Source organism: Aotus nancymaae, unplaced genomic scaffold, assembly GCF_030222135.1.
Source record: "Aotus nancymaae isolate 86718 unplaced genomic scaffold, 86718_ANA_hifiasm-v0.15.2.pri h1tg000014l, whole genome shotgun sequence".
Classification (NCBI taxonomy): domain Eukaryota; kingdom Metazoa; phylum Chordata; class Mammalia; order Primates; family Aotidae; genus Aotus; species Aotus nancymaae.
In genome coordinates, this window is record NW_026988425.1 from 59,210,519 (window position 1) to 59,231,609 (window position 21,091).

Below are 21,091 nucleotides of genomic sequence, written 5' to 3' on the forward strand. Positions count from 1 at the left end.
GTGCTGGGATTACAGGCGTGAGCCACTGCGCCCAGGCTGCTGAGAGTTTTTAACATGAATGATGTTGAATTTTGTTGAGCACTTTTCTATACTAACTGATATGATCATGTGGTTTTTCGTCTTTGATTTTTAATAGGGCAGATTACATTGGTTGATTTTCTTTTTTTAATCTCAAAGTAGCCTTGCATTCCCATAATAAACCCCACTTGGTTATGGTATATTATTATTTTTTATACATCATTGGATTCAATTTGCTAATATTTTTCTTGTGAATGTTTGTGTCTGTGTTCATTAGAGATCGTGGTCTGTAGTTTTCTTCTGCTGTTTTTGTCTTATTTGGGTATCAGAATAATGCTGGGCTTATAAAAATGAGCTGGAAAATGTTTCCTGTGCTTCTATTTTTGAAAAAAAAAAAAAAGATTGTATAGAATTGATGTTATTCTTTAAGAACTTGACAGAATTTACCAGTGAAACCTCTGAATTAAGATTTCTTTTTTAGGATTTTTTTTTAATATACTTTATTTTTTAGAACAGTTTTAGGTTCACAGCAAAATAGAGCAGAAAGCAGAGAGTTCCCATATATCCTCTGCCCACACACATAGCCATCTTTACTATCGACCTCTCTCATCAGAGTGGTAAATTTGTTATGATCAATGAACCCACATTCACACATCAGCACCCAAATTCCATAGTTTATTTTAGGGTTCACTCTTGTTGTCGTACATTCTGTGGGTTTTTGCAAATGTGCGATGCAATGACACATGTCTACAATTACAGTATCAGTGTAGTTTCACTGCCTTAAATATCCTTTATACTCCACCTATTAATTGCTCTCTCCTCACTAAATCCTGACCCACAAATATTTTTCTGTACCCATAGTTTTGTCTTTTTCAGAATGTCATATAGTTGGAACCATACATTCTGTAGCCTTTTGGTTTTTTTTTTTTTAGACAGAGTTCCACTCAGTCGCCCAGGCTGGAGTGCAGTGGCATAATCTTGGCTCACTACAGCCTCCTACTCCCAGATTCAAGTGATTCTCTGGCCTCAGCCTCCTGAGTAGCTGGGATTACAGGCATCTGCCACCACACCTGGCTAATTTTTTTGTATTTTTAGTAGAGATGGGGTTTTACCATGTTGGCCAGACTGGTCTTGAACTCCTGGCCTCAGGTGAGATCTGCCTGCCTTGGCCTCCCAAAATGCTGGGATTACAGATGTGAGCCACCACACCCAGCCTATGTAGCCTTTTCAAAGTGGCTTCTTTCACTTAACAATAAGCATTTAAAATTTCTCCATGTCTTTTCATGGCTTGATAGCTCATTCCTTCTTAGCACTGAATAACATTCCATTGTATACGCGTACCACAGTGTATCCATTCACCTAATGAAGGATGTCTTTGTTGTTTCCAAGTTATGGCAATTATGAATAAAGCTATAATAAACATCTGTATACAGGTTTTTGTATGAACATAAGTTTTCAGTTCATTTGAGTAGATATCAAAAAGCAAATACTGGATCGTAAGGATGTATTTGGTTTTGTAAAAAACTGCCAAACTGTCTTCCAAAGTGTCTCTACCATATTACACTCCCACCAGCAACAAGTAAGAACTTCTATTACTTTATAGCCATACCAGTGTGTTGAACCAGCCTGTGTACCTGGGATAAATCCCACTGGTCATGGTATATAATTATTTTTATACATTGTTGCATTCATTTTGCTGATGTTCTGTTGTGGATATTTACATCTATGCTCTTGAAAGATAATAGTTTGTGGTTTTCTTTTCTTCTAATCCCTTTGGTTTTTGTGTTAGGGTAATGCTGGCTTCATAGAGTAAGTTAGAAAGTGTTCTGTTTCTGTCATCTAGAAGAGATTGTAGAGAACTGATATAATTTCTTTCTTAAATGTTTGGTAAAATTCATCAGCAAACCCATCTAGACCTGGTGCTTTTTGTTTTATCAGAGCCCTCTCAGACTGGGCCCCCAGGAGTTTCTTAGTGTCATGCTAATCCACATTCAGCTTCCTGCAATTCATCAAAATTACCACTTAAGCATGCCTACCAGTTTATGGCTCCAGTAGCATTTGTTTCAGGTAAACTAATCTGGAAAATGATTCTCTGTAGTTGCCTATACTTCCAGATTTGGGGGTGGCCCTTTACCCTGTGACCTCAACTCTCTAACGCATCTTTAAAAAAATCATTTTTTCCAGTTTGTTTAGCTTTTTTCTTGTTGCAAGGATGAACTGATGACTTTCAAGCTCTTTACATGTTAGAAGTCAAACCAGAAGTGTCCTCCCTTTGTTTTTTATTCTTCAGTTTCCTACTTTTTGCTTTCTTTTGCATTATTTGAGCATTTTTTAGTATTTCCATTTAATTTATCTATTGTGTTTTTGACAGTATCTCTTTGAATAGTGTTTTGTTTCACCTATTGATCTAGGAATTACAATACAGTTTTTTAACTTTTCATAGTTTATTTAGAGTTAATGGGATCTAGGAATTACAATATACTTTTTTAACTTTTCATAGTTTGAGTTAATATTTTATCACTTCAAGAGGAATATAGAATTCTTATATGTATGTAGATCCCTTTACCTCTTCCCTTCGTATTCTAACCAATGTATGTATTACGTCTACATACATTGAGAAGCCCCTCAAAAAATGTTAATTTTTGCTCTCAGCTTTGAAACTCTTTAAGGAACTCAACCGAAGACTCTTATACTTACCCAAATATTTACCATTCAGGTTGCTCTTTATTTATATTTCAGGTTTCCTTCTGGTAACATTTCTCTTCTAGGTAAAGAACTTTCTTGAATAATGATTTTAGAGCAGATCTGCTGGCCACAGATTTTAGTTTTCCTTCATCTTAGAATGTCATTATTTAACCTGCATTCCTGAGGGATTTTTTCACTGAATACAGAATTATGGGTCAACAGTTCATTTCTTTCAGCGCTTTAAAGATGTTTGTTCTACCAAATCCTGTTCTGCATGGTTTCTTTTGGAAGATCTTCACTCATTCAAATTGTTGTTTCCTTATAATTAAAGCGTATTTCTCTCTCAGATTTTTTTGTCTTTTGTTTTTGCAATTTTGATTTGCATAAGTAGGTATAGATTCCTTTGGGTTTACTATGTGTAATGTTGGCTATCCTTCTTGAATCTGTAGGTTTGTATCTTTCATCAAATTTGAGAAGGTTTTAGACATTATTTCTTAAATTATTTTATCCTCAACACACTCCTCCTTCTCTATTCTAGGACTCTAGTGACATGAATTTTAGACCTTTGGTGTTCTCTGTCACCTCCATGCTGCTACTGAGCCCATGCAGTGGGTTTTAATTTTGATTATTGTATTTTTCAGTTCAAAAACTTTTATTTATTTTTATGTTGAGGCTTTCTATCTTCTCATTTATTTCAATAGTGTTTGCACTTCTTTCAGCATTTTTACAGTAACTGTTTAAAAGTCTCTGTCAAATAATTCCAGTGCCTGTCATCTCAGTATTAGTATCTGTTGATTGTCTTTTCCCATGCAAGTTAAGATTTTTATGATTCTCTTATGCTGAGTAATTTTTTTATTGTATCCTAAACATTTTGAATATTATGAGTCTCTGGGTCTTATTTAAATCCTGTGAAGAATGTTATGTTATAGCAGACAACCCATTTGGGTTCAGGCCACAAGTTCTGATCACCCTTCAGTGGGATTTGGTTTCAATCTTTTAGTCTTGTTCTTAATGCCTTGCGTTGCTATTTGTATCTGTCCCATGTATATCCCACCCACTGTCCAATCTGGGACCTGGCTGTTGGACTATTTTTTTTGAGATGGATTTTTGCTCTTGTTACCCAGGCTGGAGTGGAATGGCAGATCTCGGCTCACTGCAACCTCTGCCTCCTTGGTTCAAGCATTTCTCCTGCCTCAGCCTCCCGAGTAGCTGGAATTACAGGCATGCAACACCATGCCCGGCTAATTTTGTATTTTTTAGTAGAGAAGGGGTTTCTCCATGTTGGTCCGACTGGTCTCAAACTCCCAACCTCAGGTGATCTGCCCACCTCAGCCTCCCAAAGTGCTGGGATTACTGGTGTGAGCCACTGTGCCCAGCCTGAACTATTTTTTATTTAAGTTCTCAGAGTCTTTGATATGCAGTTTAGCATTGGATCAATACATGCACTGGGGTCTCTTTTCTCTTTATAATCTCCTCAATACCTTCTAGTATCCTGGGCCTCCTTTTTTCTTCCTCCAGCCTGAACATGAGATTTTTAGTTACACTGTACTACCATACACTTTTTGTAACTGTGCCCTCATTCAGAGCCATGCTGGGGTAGAAAAGAGAGGAGGTGGGAAAGCAGCAGGGTTTTATCCTATTCTCTTGGGGCCACAGCTCCTCAGAGTCATTTTTCAATACTACCATTTTTCCAGACCCCTTTGGAGATTCTCACATATGCACTTTTCTGCTTTTCTTCTTTTAAGATTTCTGCTTAACTAGTGAATTGTCTCAAACTGGCTTATCCTGAATTGTTTCATGTAGTAGGCTATCATTTCTTTCAGGTTCTACATGTTAAGGTCCTTTTTTAAAAAACAAAAATTTAGGTGATACTGAATAGTTCTCAGCAAGAATAATTTTTTTCTTTAAAAAATGATTTCTTAATAGTTGGCAATGAATTGTTATTAGAGAGAATAATGTATTTCTTGGGAAAAGTACTGTGCCTTGATATGATTCACCAGAGAGAGGTTGAAGAACAGTACCTTAAGAGCATCCTCAAATCACAAAAGATGATCACCAAACTGCTATCTTGAGATAAGAAGAAAGGGAGGGGTTTAATGTTGAGAGGTGCAGTGGTTGACATGACCTATCTCCAGTATCTCTTAACAGCCTTCAGTAAAGTTGTGCTCTTATGGGTGGTGTTTGGTTGGAGACTCAGGATGGCAGAGATTCAAATTCTTTTCGCATGGTGTAGGCCAGAGGAAGCTAGAGCACAAGAGGCAAAGGAGGCCTGATGATCCTGAGACATGCTGACAATTAGCAGAAATTCTTTGGAGAGATTTAGATTTCTGTGGGCTGTGGAGGGGTACAAAGATCCCCAGCTGACAGATGATGCATAATAGGATAGTACCTGATGCTTAAATCAAGTTAATAAAAGGTATTTGGCTCATTTAATCTGAGGAGAAAATAAAAAGCAATACTGGTAGTTCATAGTGTCAAAAGGAGAGTGTATTTTACTATAAAAGCTTGTTGCTAAATAATCTCTAAGGAAGTCAATCTATTTTCTATTCACTAGTTATAAAGTACTCCCTCTTATTCTTTTTGCCAAGAATTTCAACTAAATTATCAACTGCAAGACAAATATCCATTCATCAACTTTTGAAGAGTAATATTTTCACTAGTTCCTGTAATTATGCTTTATGTAGCCTTATTAGAGCTCTAGAGTTTTTATTAGTTTAGATGTCATCCTTAATTCTGAAACTTTTCTCTAATTTCCAGCCTATAGGTAAATTGTATTATCTGTTTTCTTACAGTCCAGATATTGAGCCTTTTGCATACATTAAACTGCTGCTGTCACACAACCAACCCTTACCCTACTTTATCAATTAATAACTAAACAACATGCTTCTTTTTCCTTAAGATGTCATTTAAAACATGTAGAGCCTATGGCAAGTAATTATTAATCCTTAAGTTTTCCGTGAATACCTATCTAGTGAAACTAAAATCTTTCAATGGCATAAATGCTGCAGCACAATATTTATGGGCTCAGTTTATTCATATAGGTCAGATTAGCTCTGTTTGCATATTTTGAAAACTATTTCCTATTTATTTAATAAATATTTTTAATAGAATTAATGTGTGAGGTATGGGATGTGGAGTAAAGTTAGACATGACATTCATTCCCATTGATTCATGATATCCCAAGTAAGATAAGATATCATTGTAACGAAGAAGCTTTCTGCTTAGAACAGATATTGGGAGTAAATTATGAACTGCTTTCACAGTCATTGGCATGAAACCTTGCATTCACGTAGGATTCTCAACTCTGCTAATGTGGTTTAACCCTTCCTATGTAACTTGGGATCGTTATCTTTTGCTACCTAAGAAGAAACTTCAGGTTCAAATATCATAGGAGGTAGTAGGTAGTAATCTGCCAGAGGTAGGAATGCAGGGTTTTTGGGGATAGTACTCTACAATGTCCCTTTGACACTTGACTCAAAAGAGGTTTCTGTATTCTACTATTGTTTGTTTAACTCAAGTTTGAGTCTTTAGGTCAACTCACTACATTAAAACAAATGGAGGCTGGGAGCTGTGGCTCACGCCTGTAATCCCAGCACTTTGAGAGGCTGAGATGGGAGAACTACTTGAGCCCAAGAGTTTGAGACCAGTCTGGGCAATATAGCAAGACACCATCTCTACAAAACAATTTTAAAATTAGCTAAGTGTGGTGGTACGCACCTATAATCCTGGCTACTCAGGAAGCTGAGGTTGGAGGATCACTTGAGCCCAGGAGTTTGAGGTTACATTGAGCTGTGATCATGCCACTGCACTCTAGAGTGGGCGACAGAGACCCTGTCTCTAAAAAACAATAAATAATACTTAAAATAAAAAAAAAAAAAAAGGAAACCAATTAAAGGTTTAAAATGAACAAATTTCCTCTGCCCCAAATTCTATTTATATTTCATGAGCTTTTTTATTTTGGCATTTCTAAAGAATTACTTTCATGTGAGGTCCCTTTATTTATTTTAAAACCACTTGTTAAAGGTATTTTGGCCAATTTCAGTTAGTCAGATTAGTTAATAAGATTATACAGAATAACTGACAGAATAGGAACCACTTATATTTGACTAAAGTAAATATATATCCTTTTCATGCTTTTTTACTCTAACTCTTCTACGGGTAGTAGGAGATGAAGGTAACTTTAGATCCCACCAATTCATTTTTTAGCAAATATTTTTATGTGCTATATTTCAGACACTGCTAGGACCTTTATCCTACTCATCTCATTTTATCTTCACAAGAGCCTCATAGGGCTCATAGCTTAGGGACTAGCTGTCGCAGATTTGTTTCTCACAGCTCCTTCAAATAATTAGCACTATTTGCATGTGATAAATGAGGAACTGGAGTTTAAAAAAATTAGGTTATTTGCCCTTGATCCCATGGCAATATATGGTGGGACTGTCTGTCACACCAGCGAGCCCATGCTGTTTCCAGAATACCAGCTTCTACCAGCAGTGATTCTAACCTGAAGTACTAATCACTGGGACAAGGAAGAAAAAATTTAACTTGACTTTCAGAGGCCTTTGATTCTAAATAACAATATTCATCTTCTGGAGCTAGTTACAGCATATATCACCTATTCTCATCTTTGGAATACTTTCCACACTTTTTTAAAGAAATGTACAATCATGGAGGTACATTCCATGGAGGTACAATTACTCAAAAACAATCATTCTTTTGTTCCACTGCAACTTCTGAAACCAAAACCAACTCTGTAATTCCACACATTGAATTATTACCTAATTATAGAGTGGGCTGTCTAATCAGAATGCCTGGGTTCAAATCCCTGCTCAATGACCTAAGCAAGCAGCCTAACTTCTAAGCCTCAATTTCTTCACCTGTAAAATAGAAATAACAATACCTACCTCAGAGATATTATTAGAATTAAATGAGATAATTCATGTAAAGCACTCTGTATAATGCCTGACTTTTTTTTTTTTTTTTTTTTTGAGATGGAGTTTCACTCTTGTTGCCCAGGCTGGAGTGCAGTGGCACAGGCTCACCACACCTCCACCTCGCAGGTTCAAGCAATTCTCCTGACTCAGCCTCCTGAGTAGCTGGGATTACAGACATGCACCACCAAGCCCAGCTAATTTTTTTGTATTTTTAATAGAGACAGGGTTTCTCCATGTTGGTCAGGCTGGTCTCCAACTCCCGACCTTAGGTGATCTGCCCTCCTCGGCCTCCCAAAGTGCTGGGATTACAGACATGAGCCACTGTGCCCGGCCTATTGCCTGACTCTTAGCACTCAGGAAATAATAGGTGTGAAAGGTGGGGGGTACGTAGTACTAGGGTAGTATTGGTAAGGCTTGACATATTACTCAAGCAGCACGAACTAAACATTCTAAATTAAATTGTCAAAACATTAGTTATACGGTCCTCTTGATCTAATAACCTCAAAGTAATATTTGAAAAGAAGGAATGCAAATGTTATTTACTTCAGTTACGTTATCTATGACCTAGAAGGAATGTAGACATATTCAATTAATTTACTAGTGGTGCTAGATGGTTCTATTTTATAAGCTGTTAAAAAAGGAGAAAAGCATAGCCTTGTTTAAAAAAAAAAAAAGTATTCTTTAGCTGAATCCAGATTACAAAATGCTGAGGCTGGCAAACTTTAGCTAATATAAATTTAGTATTCATAGAGAAAGAGGAGGAGAGTGGACAAGATTACCTTTTCTATGTTGGGAATATACAGTCATGAATTCTGGACTCTCTCCAGAATCTTTTTTTTTTTTAGCTGACAAAAGCATCTTGGAACAAAGAAAAGCTGTGCATGCGTAAGTCATTTATTTATATTGGAAAGAAAGTTTAAAGGTCCTTGGGATTAGCATAATGCAGTAAAAAAGTCACTTCACCATAGTTGTTACAGATGGCAACAAAGCCAGTGCGAAGAAAGTTGCCATTGTACACTGGCAACCAAGAAATTATAAATGAGCATTCTGATACCTTAACCATATCTGAAAAGCAGGATACAAAAACCCCAGTAGTAGGATTTCGGGTGAAGTTTTGTGAAAGAAGATGCATAATTTCTACATGGTTGGTTGTATTTCTTTAAAGGTAGTTTTAAACAATGTCATTTTAAAGAGTTATAAATGAAATTATTAATTATCATAGTGATTTTTTTCAAATACCTAATTTGTGTTTACAATACATGTTCAATATATAAAATATTTTAAAAGAAAGAAAAAAATCACTGGTTGTTTCATATCCCAAGATATTCATCAGTATTTTTGTCTACTGTCCCATACATTAATATACAGATGCTTTTCCCAAAAATAGAATCATGCCATACCTCCTTTTTCTCCCTTTCTCTCTTTTCAGTATACTATCAACAGTTTTTACATCACTAAATATTACTTTGCAACATCCTTTTTGATGATTATATAATATTCTATCATGAAGATATTACATAATTTAACATGGATCTTTGTGAAGAAATGTATCCCATTTTTAATTATAAGCCTTTCATCAGTGAATAAATTTGTTGTTAAATATCTTGTAAATTCATTGTTATTTCCTGTGTCAGGTAGGCTTTTTAAAAAATTTTTTTTAAATTGAGGCATAATTTACACATAAAAGAGCACACAGTTGTTATCTGTTCACTTTGATGAATTTTTGACAATTTTATACACCAGTATAAACACCATCAAAACAAGGTGTAAAACATTTACATCACCCCAGGATTTTCCCCTCATTCCCCTTTCCAGCTAGTACCCTCCCCATGACCACTTTCTGATTTCTATCAGCTCAGGAATTACTTTGATAAAAATTTTCACTAGATTGCACTCTATAAAGCTGAATCATTTATACCTGTACCAGCAATGTATGAAGTTGCTAGTTTCTCCTTGCCCTAGAATTATGTGTGTATGTACTATAATATGTCATAGATAACAGATATTAGTAATAATTGCCAATTTCTACCTTGTATTAATTTATATTTCTTTATTTGCTGGTAAAGTTGAACTTTTTCAGTGTGCTAACTGGCCATTTATATTTCATGGTTGCGGTGGTGTTGGTTAATTGTCTACTCTTATGTATATATCTTTCTTTTTTATTTACAAAAGCTCTTAAATTTTTTGTTGTTGTTGTTTTTGAGACAGAGTCTCACTCTGTCACCCAGTGTTGACTGCCAGGTTCAAGCAGTTCTCCTTCCTCAGCATCCTGAGTAGTTGGGACTACAGGCATGTACCACCACACCCAGCTAATTCTTGTGTTTTTTGTAGAGACAGGGTTTCACCATGTTGGCCAGGCTGGTCTCAAACTCCTGGACTCAAGTGATCTGCCCACCTTAGCCTGCCAAAGTGCTGGGATTACAAGTAAGAGCCATAGTGCCTGGCCTATGAAGAATATTATTTGTTGTTTAAAATATTTTAACCAGTTTGTCATTGCCTTACAATTTGTTTATGGGAATTTTGTTTTGCTAACATGGAGTTTTAAATATTTCCATTGCTAAATTTGCTGATTTTTCCTTCATGATTTCTACCTGGTATCATTCTTAAGGTCTTCATAATCCCAAGATTATATAAATACCCAGTTATATCTTTCACTAGTATTTTTATACTTTCATTTTTATTTTTAATTTACATCAGAAATCCACTTGGAATTGATTTGGTTTATTTGATCATTGTTATCATGTTATCATTTTTTTTTTTAATTGTTAGCTACCACAACTGAATAATACTGTGTTTCCCCATGGATATTAAATGTGTTCTTTATCAGAGTAAGGCCTTATGTGTATTTTGGGTGAGTTTTATAATTTTACATTGATTGCATTGTCTATTCTTGTGCCAGTACCTCACTGCTTAATTATTGTAGCAATATCATACTGTTTGGTATCTTTTAAGGAAGGTTGAACCTTTATTATTCTACACTTATATTTTTACTTTGAAAGTTTAGGTGGTGGATAATGTGCTACATATTTATTTTCTTTTAGTTATCCACACCTGGAAAAAGCTTAGACAATAGGCTATGGAGTCAGTAAAAAGGCCTTATTATTTAACAGGTGGCCGCTACCTGAATTGCGGCCCCAGTGCCAAGAAGAAAATAATTAGTTTTTAGACAAACCCTTCAAAGTAATGGAAAAGATCACATGTGGAAAATAAATAGCATGAGAAATAAAAAAAAGAGTGAAATCTAGCATGCTTCATTGCCATTTTCTGGTATGGGCATATAAATGTTTTTATGAGAAGTTTGATCAGAATTTTTTCCATCTCCCTGGTACACTGAGCAAAAGCACAAAGAATTGACAAAGTTACAGAAGAGATACCATCTTACTTTCTTCCCTTTTACCTGGTGTGAATCCCCAGGACGTCTAGGATGGCTGTATATAAATGCAACTCACAAAATACCTCTCTAAAGACATTTGTTAATAATCTTTCAACTACTTGCCATTTTGATTTATTCATTCATATCCCTTCTACTCTCTGGTATTAATTCAGGTAATCAAGTTAAATGTAATAGGAATCTTTCGTTCTTTGCATACAGATAATTCAATTCATCACAATAAGTAAAACATTGAACTGAGGGTTTTTTAGTAGAAATAAAAGTTAAAGCAAGAAACTCTTACTGAGCATTTGCAAAGCACCAATCTCCTTTAAACCTATAAGCTAGAAAGATTTGTTGTACCCAGATTATACTGGGGAAAAGTCTAAGGCATAGAAAGTTTACGTTATTTGGTCAAGATGTCATAACTAGAAGTGATAGTGTTCAGAAATAGCCAATCATACTTGGCTCAATAGTTTTGATTCCATTTGTTTTTGAAAATACTCTCTCTTGTTTGTGATTTCATATTGCTTATATGTAATATCACATTTTCTGCTAGAAAAAAATAATTCCTAGTTTATATGGGGAAACATAGTGCATCAGTATTTTTATGGCATTCTACATGGAATATCATCACTTTCAGAGGTTCTCCCACCTGAAAAACAGTTTCTCTAAGTTATCTAGCCTACGTATGTTTCCTATTTTCAGATTAGGCAATGTGATTGTTGTTATTGTTGCTGTTGTTTTAAACTGTAGTAATAAGGCCAAACAAATGATTCAAGGTTTAATTTCACTCTTAGTCAAAAATTGTCTAAGTCCTCTTTAAATCGTGGAAAATGTCAAATTTATATCCCTAATATTATATCCTTTGTATTATTTTAAGAATTAAAATTCAGAAAGTTATCTAAAAGTTTGTTTAACTTGAACAAGAAGTTCCTGCCACATTTACCCTAATTTTTCATAGGAATATAAATAGTAGAGTGGTTATGAATATGGGATTTGGAGTCAGACCTGAATTTGAATCCCAACTTGGAAACTTACTAGCTGTGTGATCTTGGGCAAATTACATAATCTTTCTAACTCTGTTCCCCAGAGTGTAGACTAGGGATAATTATAGTACCTTTTTGGTAGGTCCATTTGTGGATTAAATGAAATACTATTTCATTTAATTGTCTGGAACAATCAGTGCTTGATAAATGTGTTCTTGTTTTCATCTTTGATATTGTCACTATTATTTTTAAGAATTAATTTATTTATATTTGACCATTGTCAGTAGATCTATTAAGATCAGATGATGATTAGAATTTATACCATTTCTATCATATTTGACTGTTTTGTGACCTTTTCTTAATTTAACTCATAATATCTCTCAGTGGTTGACTTAAGCTTGGTTTCTATCATAATTCTTAACATTCTGAGATAAAAAAATTTTTGAGTTTTGATATTTTTTCAGTGGATAATTTTTTGAGGCTAGTACTAAGAAAAAGTGGGGGGAGGGGACACAGATAAAGGAACATTCATTGTAAATACAGTTTAAATATAAAGCAAAAGGATATCATCACTTTGGAGAACATAGAATTATAAGCTCAGTGTAATATAAATATTTTTATTCCATTCCTCTCTCTTAGTCAAGTTCTAACTTTGTGATAAAATGAAGCAAGACAGAATATGATTATAGACCAGGTTCTCTGGTTCATGTTCATTTTATACAGGACTATAAATAATGCTGCAAAAGACCAACGTGGTTCTTTATAAATAGGTCGTTGTCAGAGTTACTGACAACGGAATGGTGATTGTTTTAATTCTAAACTCTCTGTCCAGTCCCTGAAGTCACCTCTTTTTCTTCCTTTTTCTTCAGGATGAAGACAGCTCTTCTGTCTTAACCCTGTGCTTTCATATTTGCCCTGAAATAAATTTGTCATGTTAGGGAACTTTGCTTTGTTTGTGGATCTGTTTTGAGAGAGATGGGGAGATAGCCATGTACCCCAGCTGCTTACCAGGCCTTTTTGTTAGGGAATTCCATCTTCCCTATGGAAGACAGTTGTTTGTTAGTCTACTGGCTGTAGATTAAATGTTATTGGCTGAGCAGTTGCTTAAACCCAAGGGCAGGTGTAAGAATACATATTACAGATATTCTGGAAAGCCTCTTACATCTTTTCACCTGTGTCCTGCTGAGTTAAGCATGATAGGCAAGAAAGCTGAGAAACTGTACATTCCCCTTTTGCTAAAAATATTTTAAAAACTATATCTTTCATATTTACTCCAACAATACTAAATATTTACTGAAGACACTATAGTATGAGGATTTCATTTTTAACTAAGGGAAACAAAAGACATGCTTTAGAGTTAGCCTTTCAAAACTCCAAACTGAGAAGGCAGAGTAACATTCCTCTAAAGTTTAGAAACGAAATTTTTTCATGTTAGTGGTGAACAGTGAAAGAAAAGCCACTGGCCTTCATCTTCATTTTCTTTTTTCAAAAACCAGTTTCCATTTTCCTCTTTGTTTGATTTTCCTAATGCTATATTTTTCTATTCTAATTTTTGTTTGTTCAAGTATTTTAAAAATTTTTGTTCCTATTATTCTCTTACTGTTTTTAAATTTCTCTTTTGAGTTTTTTTCATTTTTCTCTGCTTCCTTTAACTATTTATCTTTCTTATGCTGAATCTTCTTATATCTTTTGCTTTTCTTCATTGATTTCTTTCTCTCTTTTGCCTTTTCTATTACTCAAAGTCATCTCTGTCCTTGCTGCTCTCCTCTGCTAAACATGAAGAGTTCCAGTGGCCTCATTTTCCAAGACTTTTTTCTTACATAGTTTGCTCTCTGGGCTCATTCATAGTTTGTCTGTCTGTCTGTGTCTCTTCATGAGTTACTGTGATCTCTATTATCTACTTCATGTTGAAAAAAGATTCAGACATCTTTTTTCAGATGTGCTGGTACTTAAACACTTTTTAATTTTTTTCTCCCACCTTTTTTTTGTTGACAAATAATAATTGTACATATTTGTGGGGTACAGGTGATATTTTGATATATGCATATAGTGTATAATAATCACCTCAAACATTTGTTATTCCTTTGTGTTGGGAATATTTGAACTCTTCTAGCTATTTTGAAGTACACAATAAGTTCCTAACAATAATCATCCTTCTGTGCTATCAAACACTAGAACTTATTCCTTCTACCTAACTGTATGATTGACCAACCTCTCTTGATCTTCCCAACCCCACTCTTCCCAGCCTCTGGTAACCATCATTCCACTGTACACCTCCATGAGATCAACATTTCTAGCTCCCACATGTGAGTGAAAATATACAACATTTTGTCTTTCTCTGCCTGGCTTATTTTACTTAACATCATGGCCTTAATTCTATCTGTGCTGCTACAAATGACAGGATTTTATTCTTTTTTATGGCTACATAGTATTCCACTGTGTATAAATGCCACATTTTCTTTATCCATTCATCCACTGATGGACACTTAGGTTGATTTTGTTTCTTAGCTATTATAAATAGTGCTGCAATGAACATGTGTGTGCAGAAGTCCCTTAAATATAATGATTTATTTCTTTTGGATAAATACTCAGTAGTGGAATTGCTGGGTCATATGGTAGCTCTATTTTTACCTTCTGAGAAACCTTACTGTTTTACATGATGACTATACCAATTTACATTCACACCAACAGTGTATAAGAGTTCCCTTTTCTCTGCATCCTCACCAGCATTTGTTATTTGCTGTCTCTTTTATAATAACCTTTCTAACTGAGGTGAGATGAGATCTCACTGTGGCTTTGATTTGCAGTTCCCTAATGATTAGTGATAGTGAACATTTTTCAGTATACCTATTGGGCATTTGTGTATCTTCTTTTGAGAGATGTCTATTCAGATCCTTTGCCTACCTTTTAATGGGATTTTGGCTTTTTGCTTTTGAGTTATGTGAGTTCCTTGTGTATTATGGATATCAGTACCTTGTTGGAAGAATAGTTCATAAGTATTTTCTACATTCAACAGGTTGTCTCTTTTCTCTATTGGTCATTTCATTTGCTAGGCAGAAGCTTTTTAATTTAATTAAGTCTCATTTGTCTATTTTTGTTTCATTGCCTGAGGTGTTAACCATAACATTTTTGCCTGGACCAGTACCCTGAAATGTTTTATAATTTCAGGTCTTATATTTAAGTCTTTAATTCATTTTGACTTGATTTTTGTATATGGTGAGAGATGGAGCCTAGTTTTATTCTTCCATATTTGGATATTCAATTTTCTCAGCACCATTTATTGAAGAGTGTGTCTTTTCCCCAAAGTATGTTCTTGGCACCTTTGTTGAAAGTCAGTTGGCTATACATATGTTCCATTGCTCTGCATGTCTCTTTTTATACCAACACCATGTTCTTTTGGTCACTATAGCTTTGTAGTATATTTGGAAGTCAGAGAGTATGATACCTCCAGCTTTGTTCTTTGTGCTCAGTATTGCTGTGGCTATTTGATGTCTTTTGTAATTCCATACAGATTTTAGGATTTTTTTCCTATTTCTATGAAGAATGCCACTGGTATTTTAATAAGGATTGCGTTGACTCTGTAGACTGTTTTGGATAGTTTGGTCATTTTAACATTAATTGATCCATAAGCATAAGATGTCTTTTCATTTGCTTGTGTTCTCTTTGGTGGTGGTGGTGGTGGTGGTGGTGGTTGTTCTTCTTCTTCTTCTTCCTCTTCCTTCTTCTTCTTCTTCTTCTTTCTTTCTTCTTTCTTCTTTCTTCCTCTTCTTCTTTTTTGAGACAAAGTCGTGCTCTCTTGCCCAGGCTGGAGTCAATGGCACAATCTCAGCTCACTGCAACCTCCACCTCCTGGATTCAAGTGATTCTCTTGCCTCAGTCTCCTGAGTAGCTGGGACTATGGGCGCATGCCACCACAACTGGCTAATTTTTTTGTATTTTTAGTAGAGATAGGGTTTCACCCGTATTGGCCAGGCTGGTCTCACACCCCAGACCTCATGATCCACCCACCTTGGACTCCCAAAGAGCTAGGATTACAGGCAGGAACCACCGCGCCCGGCCTCTCTTCAGTTGCTTTCATCAGTGTTTTGCAGTTTTCTTTGTAGAGGTCCATGTTGGTTAAATTTATTCCTAGCTTGGTGTGTGTGTGTGTGGCTACTATAAATGAGATTGCTTTCTTGATTTCTTTTTCAGATAGTTTGTCATTGCTCTACAGAAACACTACTGATTTTTGTATGTTGGGCTTTTGTCCTGCAATTTTACTCAATTTATGCCAGCAGTAGGGGTGTTTGTGGAGTCTTTAAATTTATAGTCTTTAAATTTACACATAAATTTATATCAACTACAAAGAGAGACAATTTGACTTCTTTTCTGATTTAGGTGCATTATATTTCTTTATCTTGCCTGATTGCTCTGACTAGGACTTACAATACCATGTTGAATAAGAGTGATAAAAGTGGGCATCCTTGTCTTGTTCCAGTTCTTAGAGGAAAGGCTTTCACCTTTTTCCCATTCAGTATGATGTTAGCTATGAGTTTGTCACAAATGGCCTTTATAATATTGATGTATGCTCCTTCCATGCCTAATATTTTGAGAGTTTTTATCATAAAAAGATGTTTAATTTTAGCAGGGCTTTTCTTGCATCGATCAAGACGATCATATAATTTTGGTCCTTCATTCTGTTAATGTGATGTAGTACATGTATTGATTTGTATATGTTGAACCATACCCGCATCCCTGGGATGAATCCCACTTACTTATGGTGTATTATCTTTTTGATGTGTTGTTGAATATGCTTTGCTAATATTTTCTTGTGAAATTTTTGCATCTGTGTTCATCATAGATAGTGGCCTGTAGTTTTCTTTTTCTTGTTAGGTCTTTGTCTGGTTTTGGTTGCCAGGTAGTGCTGGTCTCATAGATTGAGCTAGGAACAATTCTTTTTTAAGCTGGAGTTTCGCTCTTGTTGCCTGGACTGGAGTGCAACGGCACAATCTCAGCTCACAGCAACTTCTGCCTCCTGGGTTCAAGCAGTTCTCCTGCCTCAGCCTCCCAAGTAGCTGGGATTACAGGCATGTGCCACCACGCCCGGCTAATTTTTTGTACTTTTTAGTAGAGACGGGGTTTGTCAGGCTGGTCTCGAACTCCTAATCTCGGGTGATTCGCCCACCTTGGCCCCCAAAGTGCTGAGATTACAGGCGTGAGCCACCGCGCCCCGCAGAATTCTTTTATCTTCAATTTTTTAGAATAGCTTGGCAAAAGAAATAGTGTGTGTTCTTTATAATTTTGGTAGAATTCAGCAGTAAAGCATGAGCTTTTCTTTGTTAGGAAATTTCTTATTACTGATTCGATTCCATTGCTTGTTACTGGTCTGTCAGGTTTTCTGTTTATTACCGGTTCAATCTTGGGAAGTTGTATGTGTTCAAGAATTTATCCATTTTTCTGTAGGTTTCCAATTTGTTAGCATATAGTTCACAATAGTCTCTAAAGATCCTTTCTATTTCTGTTGTATTGATTCTAATGGCTCCTTTCTCATTTATTTTGGGCATTTTTCTCTTTTTCCATTTTTTATGGTTGTTTTGTATATCCTTTCTTCCTCTTGTTTTTTATTATTGCTGTTTCCTTTTCCTTCTCTTATTTTTTATTGCAGTTTCACAATTTTCTGTAGTGGCAACAGTCTTGCTAACAGTTTGTCTCTTTTGTTTATCGTTTCAAAAAACCAACTTTTCATTTTGCAGATTACTTTTATTTTTGGTCTCTGTTGTGTTTAATTCTGTCTGATCTTTATTAATTCTTTGTTTCTACTAATTTAGGTTTGGTGTTTTTGCTTTTTAATTCCTCGAGGTCCATAAATTGTTCTACTTTTCTAGGTTGGTTGGTATTGCTATAAGCTTTCTTTTTAGCGGTGCTTTTCTTGAATTCCATAAGTTTGGGTTTATTGTATTTCTATTTTCATTTGTTTAAACTAGTTTATTTATTTTCTCCTTAATTTCTTCATTGAGTCAATGGTCATTGGGGAGCATGTTGTTTAATTTCTATGCATTTGTACAGCTTCCAATGTTTCTTTTGTTACTCATTTATAGTTTTATTCCATTGTGGTCTAAGAAGATAGGTGATATGATTTTGATTTTTTTTAAATTTCTTGAGGCTTGTTTTGTGGCTTCAACTATGGTCTATTCTGGAGAATGTTCCATGTGCTGATGAGAAGAATGTGTATTCTTCAGCTGTTGGATGAAATGTCCTGTAAATGTCTGCTAGGTTCATTTGGCCTAAGGTGCAGTTTAAATGCAATGATTCCTTATTCATTTTCTGTCTAAATGGTTTCTTCAGTGCTAACAGTGGGTTGTTGACGTCTCCAACTATTATTTTACTGGAGTCTATCTTTCCCTTTCGATCTATAGTACTTGCTTTATATATCTTGGATATATGTTAGGTACAAATATGTTTAGAACTATCATATCCTGTTGCGGAATTGATCCCATTATCTTTCTATAATGACCTTCATTGCCTGTTTTTATAGTTTTTGACTTGAAATCTGTTTTATCTGAGATAAGTATAGCTATTTCTTCTCACTTTTGGTTTCTGTTTGTGTAAAAAATCTTTTTCCATCCCTTCATTTTCAGTCTATACATGTCTTTATAGGTAAAGTGAGTTTCTTATAGGCAGCATATTGCTGGGTCTTTTAAAAATCTATTCAGTATGTCTTTACCTTTTAAGTAGAGAATTTAATGTGTTTACACTTGAGATAATTATTGATAGGTTAGGATTTATTCCTGTTATTTGTTCATTGTTTTATGGTTGTTTTGTATATCCTTTCTTCCTCTTGTTTTTTATTATTGCTGTTTCCTTTTCCTTCTCTTATTTTTTATTGCAGTTTCACAATTTTCTGTAGTGGCAATGTTAGACTCCTTTCTCTTTTTCATTTGTGCATCTTCTCTACAGTGAGTTTTGTGCTTCCATGTGTTTTCATGATGGTAGATGTTGTCCTTTTGTTTTCAGGTATACGAGTCCCTTAAGCACTTCTTGCAGTTGTGGTCTAGTGGGGAAATCCCTCAGTTTTTGTTTGTCTGGAGAAGACTTTATTTCTTCTTCATTTTTGAAAGATAGCTTTGCTGTGTACAGTCTTCTTCATTAGCAGTATTTGTTTTCTTTAGCATTTTGACTGTATCATCCCTGTCTTTCCCTGTCTGTAAGTTTTCTGCTGAGAAATCTGCTGATAATCTGATACGTGTTTTCTTATATGTGACTTGATGCTTTTCTCTTGGTGTTTATAGAGTTCTCTCTTTTTCTTTAGCTTTTTTTTTTTCTTTTTTTTTGAGACAGAACCTCACTCTGTTGCCCAGACTAGAATGCAATGGTGTGATCTTGGCTCACTGCAACCACTGCCTCACCAGCTCAAGTGATTCTCATGCCTCAGCCTCCCAAATAGCTGGGGTTACAGGCACCCACCATGACGCCCAGCTAATTTTTGTGTTTTTAGTAGAGACAAGGTTTTACCATATTGGCCAGGCTGGTCTTGAACTCCTGGTCTCAAGTGATCTGCCTGCCACGGCCTCCCAAAGTGCTAAGATTACAGACATGAGCTTCCATGCCTTGCCTTGTCTTTCACTTTTGACAGTTTGATTATAATGTGGCTTTTGGGGTTGAATGTATGTGGCAGTCCTTGAGCTTTCCATATCTGGATGTCTATACCTCTTGCAAGACTTGTGAAGTTTTCTACTAAGCTATTACTTGTTAAATATATTTTCTATGCCTTTGCCCATCTCTTCTTCTTCTGAAATTCCCAGAATTCTTATTTGGGCACCTCATGGCTGTATAGGCTTTTGCAGGGGAAAGTGGGGAGTAGTCTAATTGCGTATTTCAAAAGCCATGTTTTCAAATTCAGAAATTCTTTCTTCTGCCAGATCTAGTCATTGTTGAAGCTCTCAATCATTTTTTTGTTTGTTGGTTTGTTTCATTCATTGATTTCTTCAGTTTTAGACCCTTTGTTTGATAATTTTATATGGCATCTATCTCATTGTTGAATTCTTCATTCAGATCATGAATTGTTTTTCTGAATTCTTTGTATTGTTTATCTGTTCTCTTTTATCTCACTTAGTTTAATATCTTTATTTTGATCACTTCACAAATTTTCCTTTCTTTGTTATCTGTTACTGGAAAATTATTGTGTTCCTTTAAGGATGTCATGTTTCTTGCTTTTTCATGTTTCTTGTGTCCTTACATTGATACATACACAGCTGGTCTATCAATTGCTTCCTTCATTTCTATGGATTGGCTTTCGGAGGGAAAGACTTTTTCACATATATATAATACACACACACACACACACAAACACACATATATATACACATATATTTATGTGTGTGTGTGTATATACATATATATATACTGTTTATTGGATAGGGTGCTTCAGCTCTGGTTCTGGGTGGGTGCAGTAGTGTAGACTTCTTAGCCTATGATCAGCTTCAGTGTTGTCTGAGTTCCTCAGTGATTAGGCTGCATTTGTTAGGGTAGACTGTGGTGAGGCTTCTTTGGGTACAGGGATATCAGGTGGGCTGATCCTTGGGTACCAGGCAGGGCAGGCCTATCCTCAAGCTCCTGATTGGCACGCACCAGCATCAGCAGGAGTGACAAAATGATACCCAGGCTCCCAGATGGCACATTTGGGCACCCATGGCAGTGGCTATGGGTGGAGCAGATTAATCCCCACACCCCCAGATGATGCATGCAAGCACTAATGGTGGCAGTGGGGAAAGTTGATCCCCGGCCCCAGTGTGGCATGCTCATGTGCATGCACCTGTGGCAGTAGCAGGGCAGATTTGTCCTCAGACCCCAGATGCACCCGTGGGCATTGGCAATGGCTATGGCAGACAGAACATGCCAAACCTCATGCCCCTGGATGGTACATATGAGTGCCCATGGCAGTGGGTCCCCAGACCCCAGATAATGTGTGCAGATACCAGTGGTGGTGACAGACAGGGTAGGCCTGTCCTCAGGTGCCCAGACAACATGCATAGGTGCTAACAGCAGTAGATGAAGCAGTCTGATCCCTTGTTCCCTGGACAACACACACTAGCACTGGCGGTGGGTGGAGCAAACCT

The 21,091-nt window shown here is 35.9% G+C and overlaps 1 protein-coding gene across 2 annotated transcripts in view; it reads left to right on the forward strand.

The window, feature by feature from the left end:
- Window positions 1–21,091, forward strand: part of CWC27 (CWC27 spliceosome associated cyclophilin) — a 261,252-nt gene that overhangs the window by 228,215 nt on the left and 11,946 nt on the right. The window contains exon 14 of one of the 2 annotated variants that reach the window (XM_064376014.1): window positions 8,483–8,522. The exons of the other annotated variant lie outside the window; for it this stretch is intronic. Within the exon in view, the coding sequence (XP_064232084.1) occupies window positions 8,483–8,486 (4 nt within the window). The 3' untranslated portion in view covers window positions 8,487–8,522. The remainder of the gene's footprint in view (window positions 1–8,482; window positions 8,523–21,091) is intronic. 2 annotated transcript variants of the gene reach the window in all.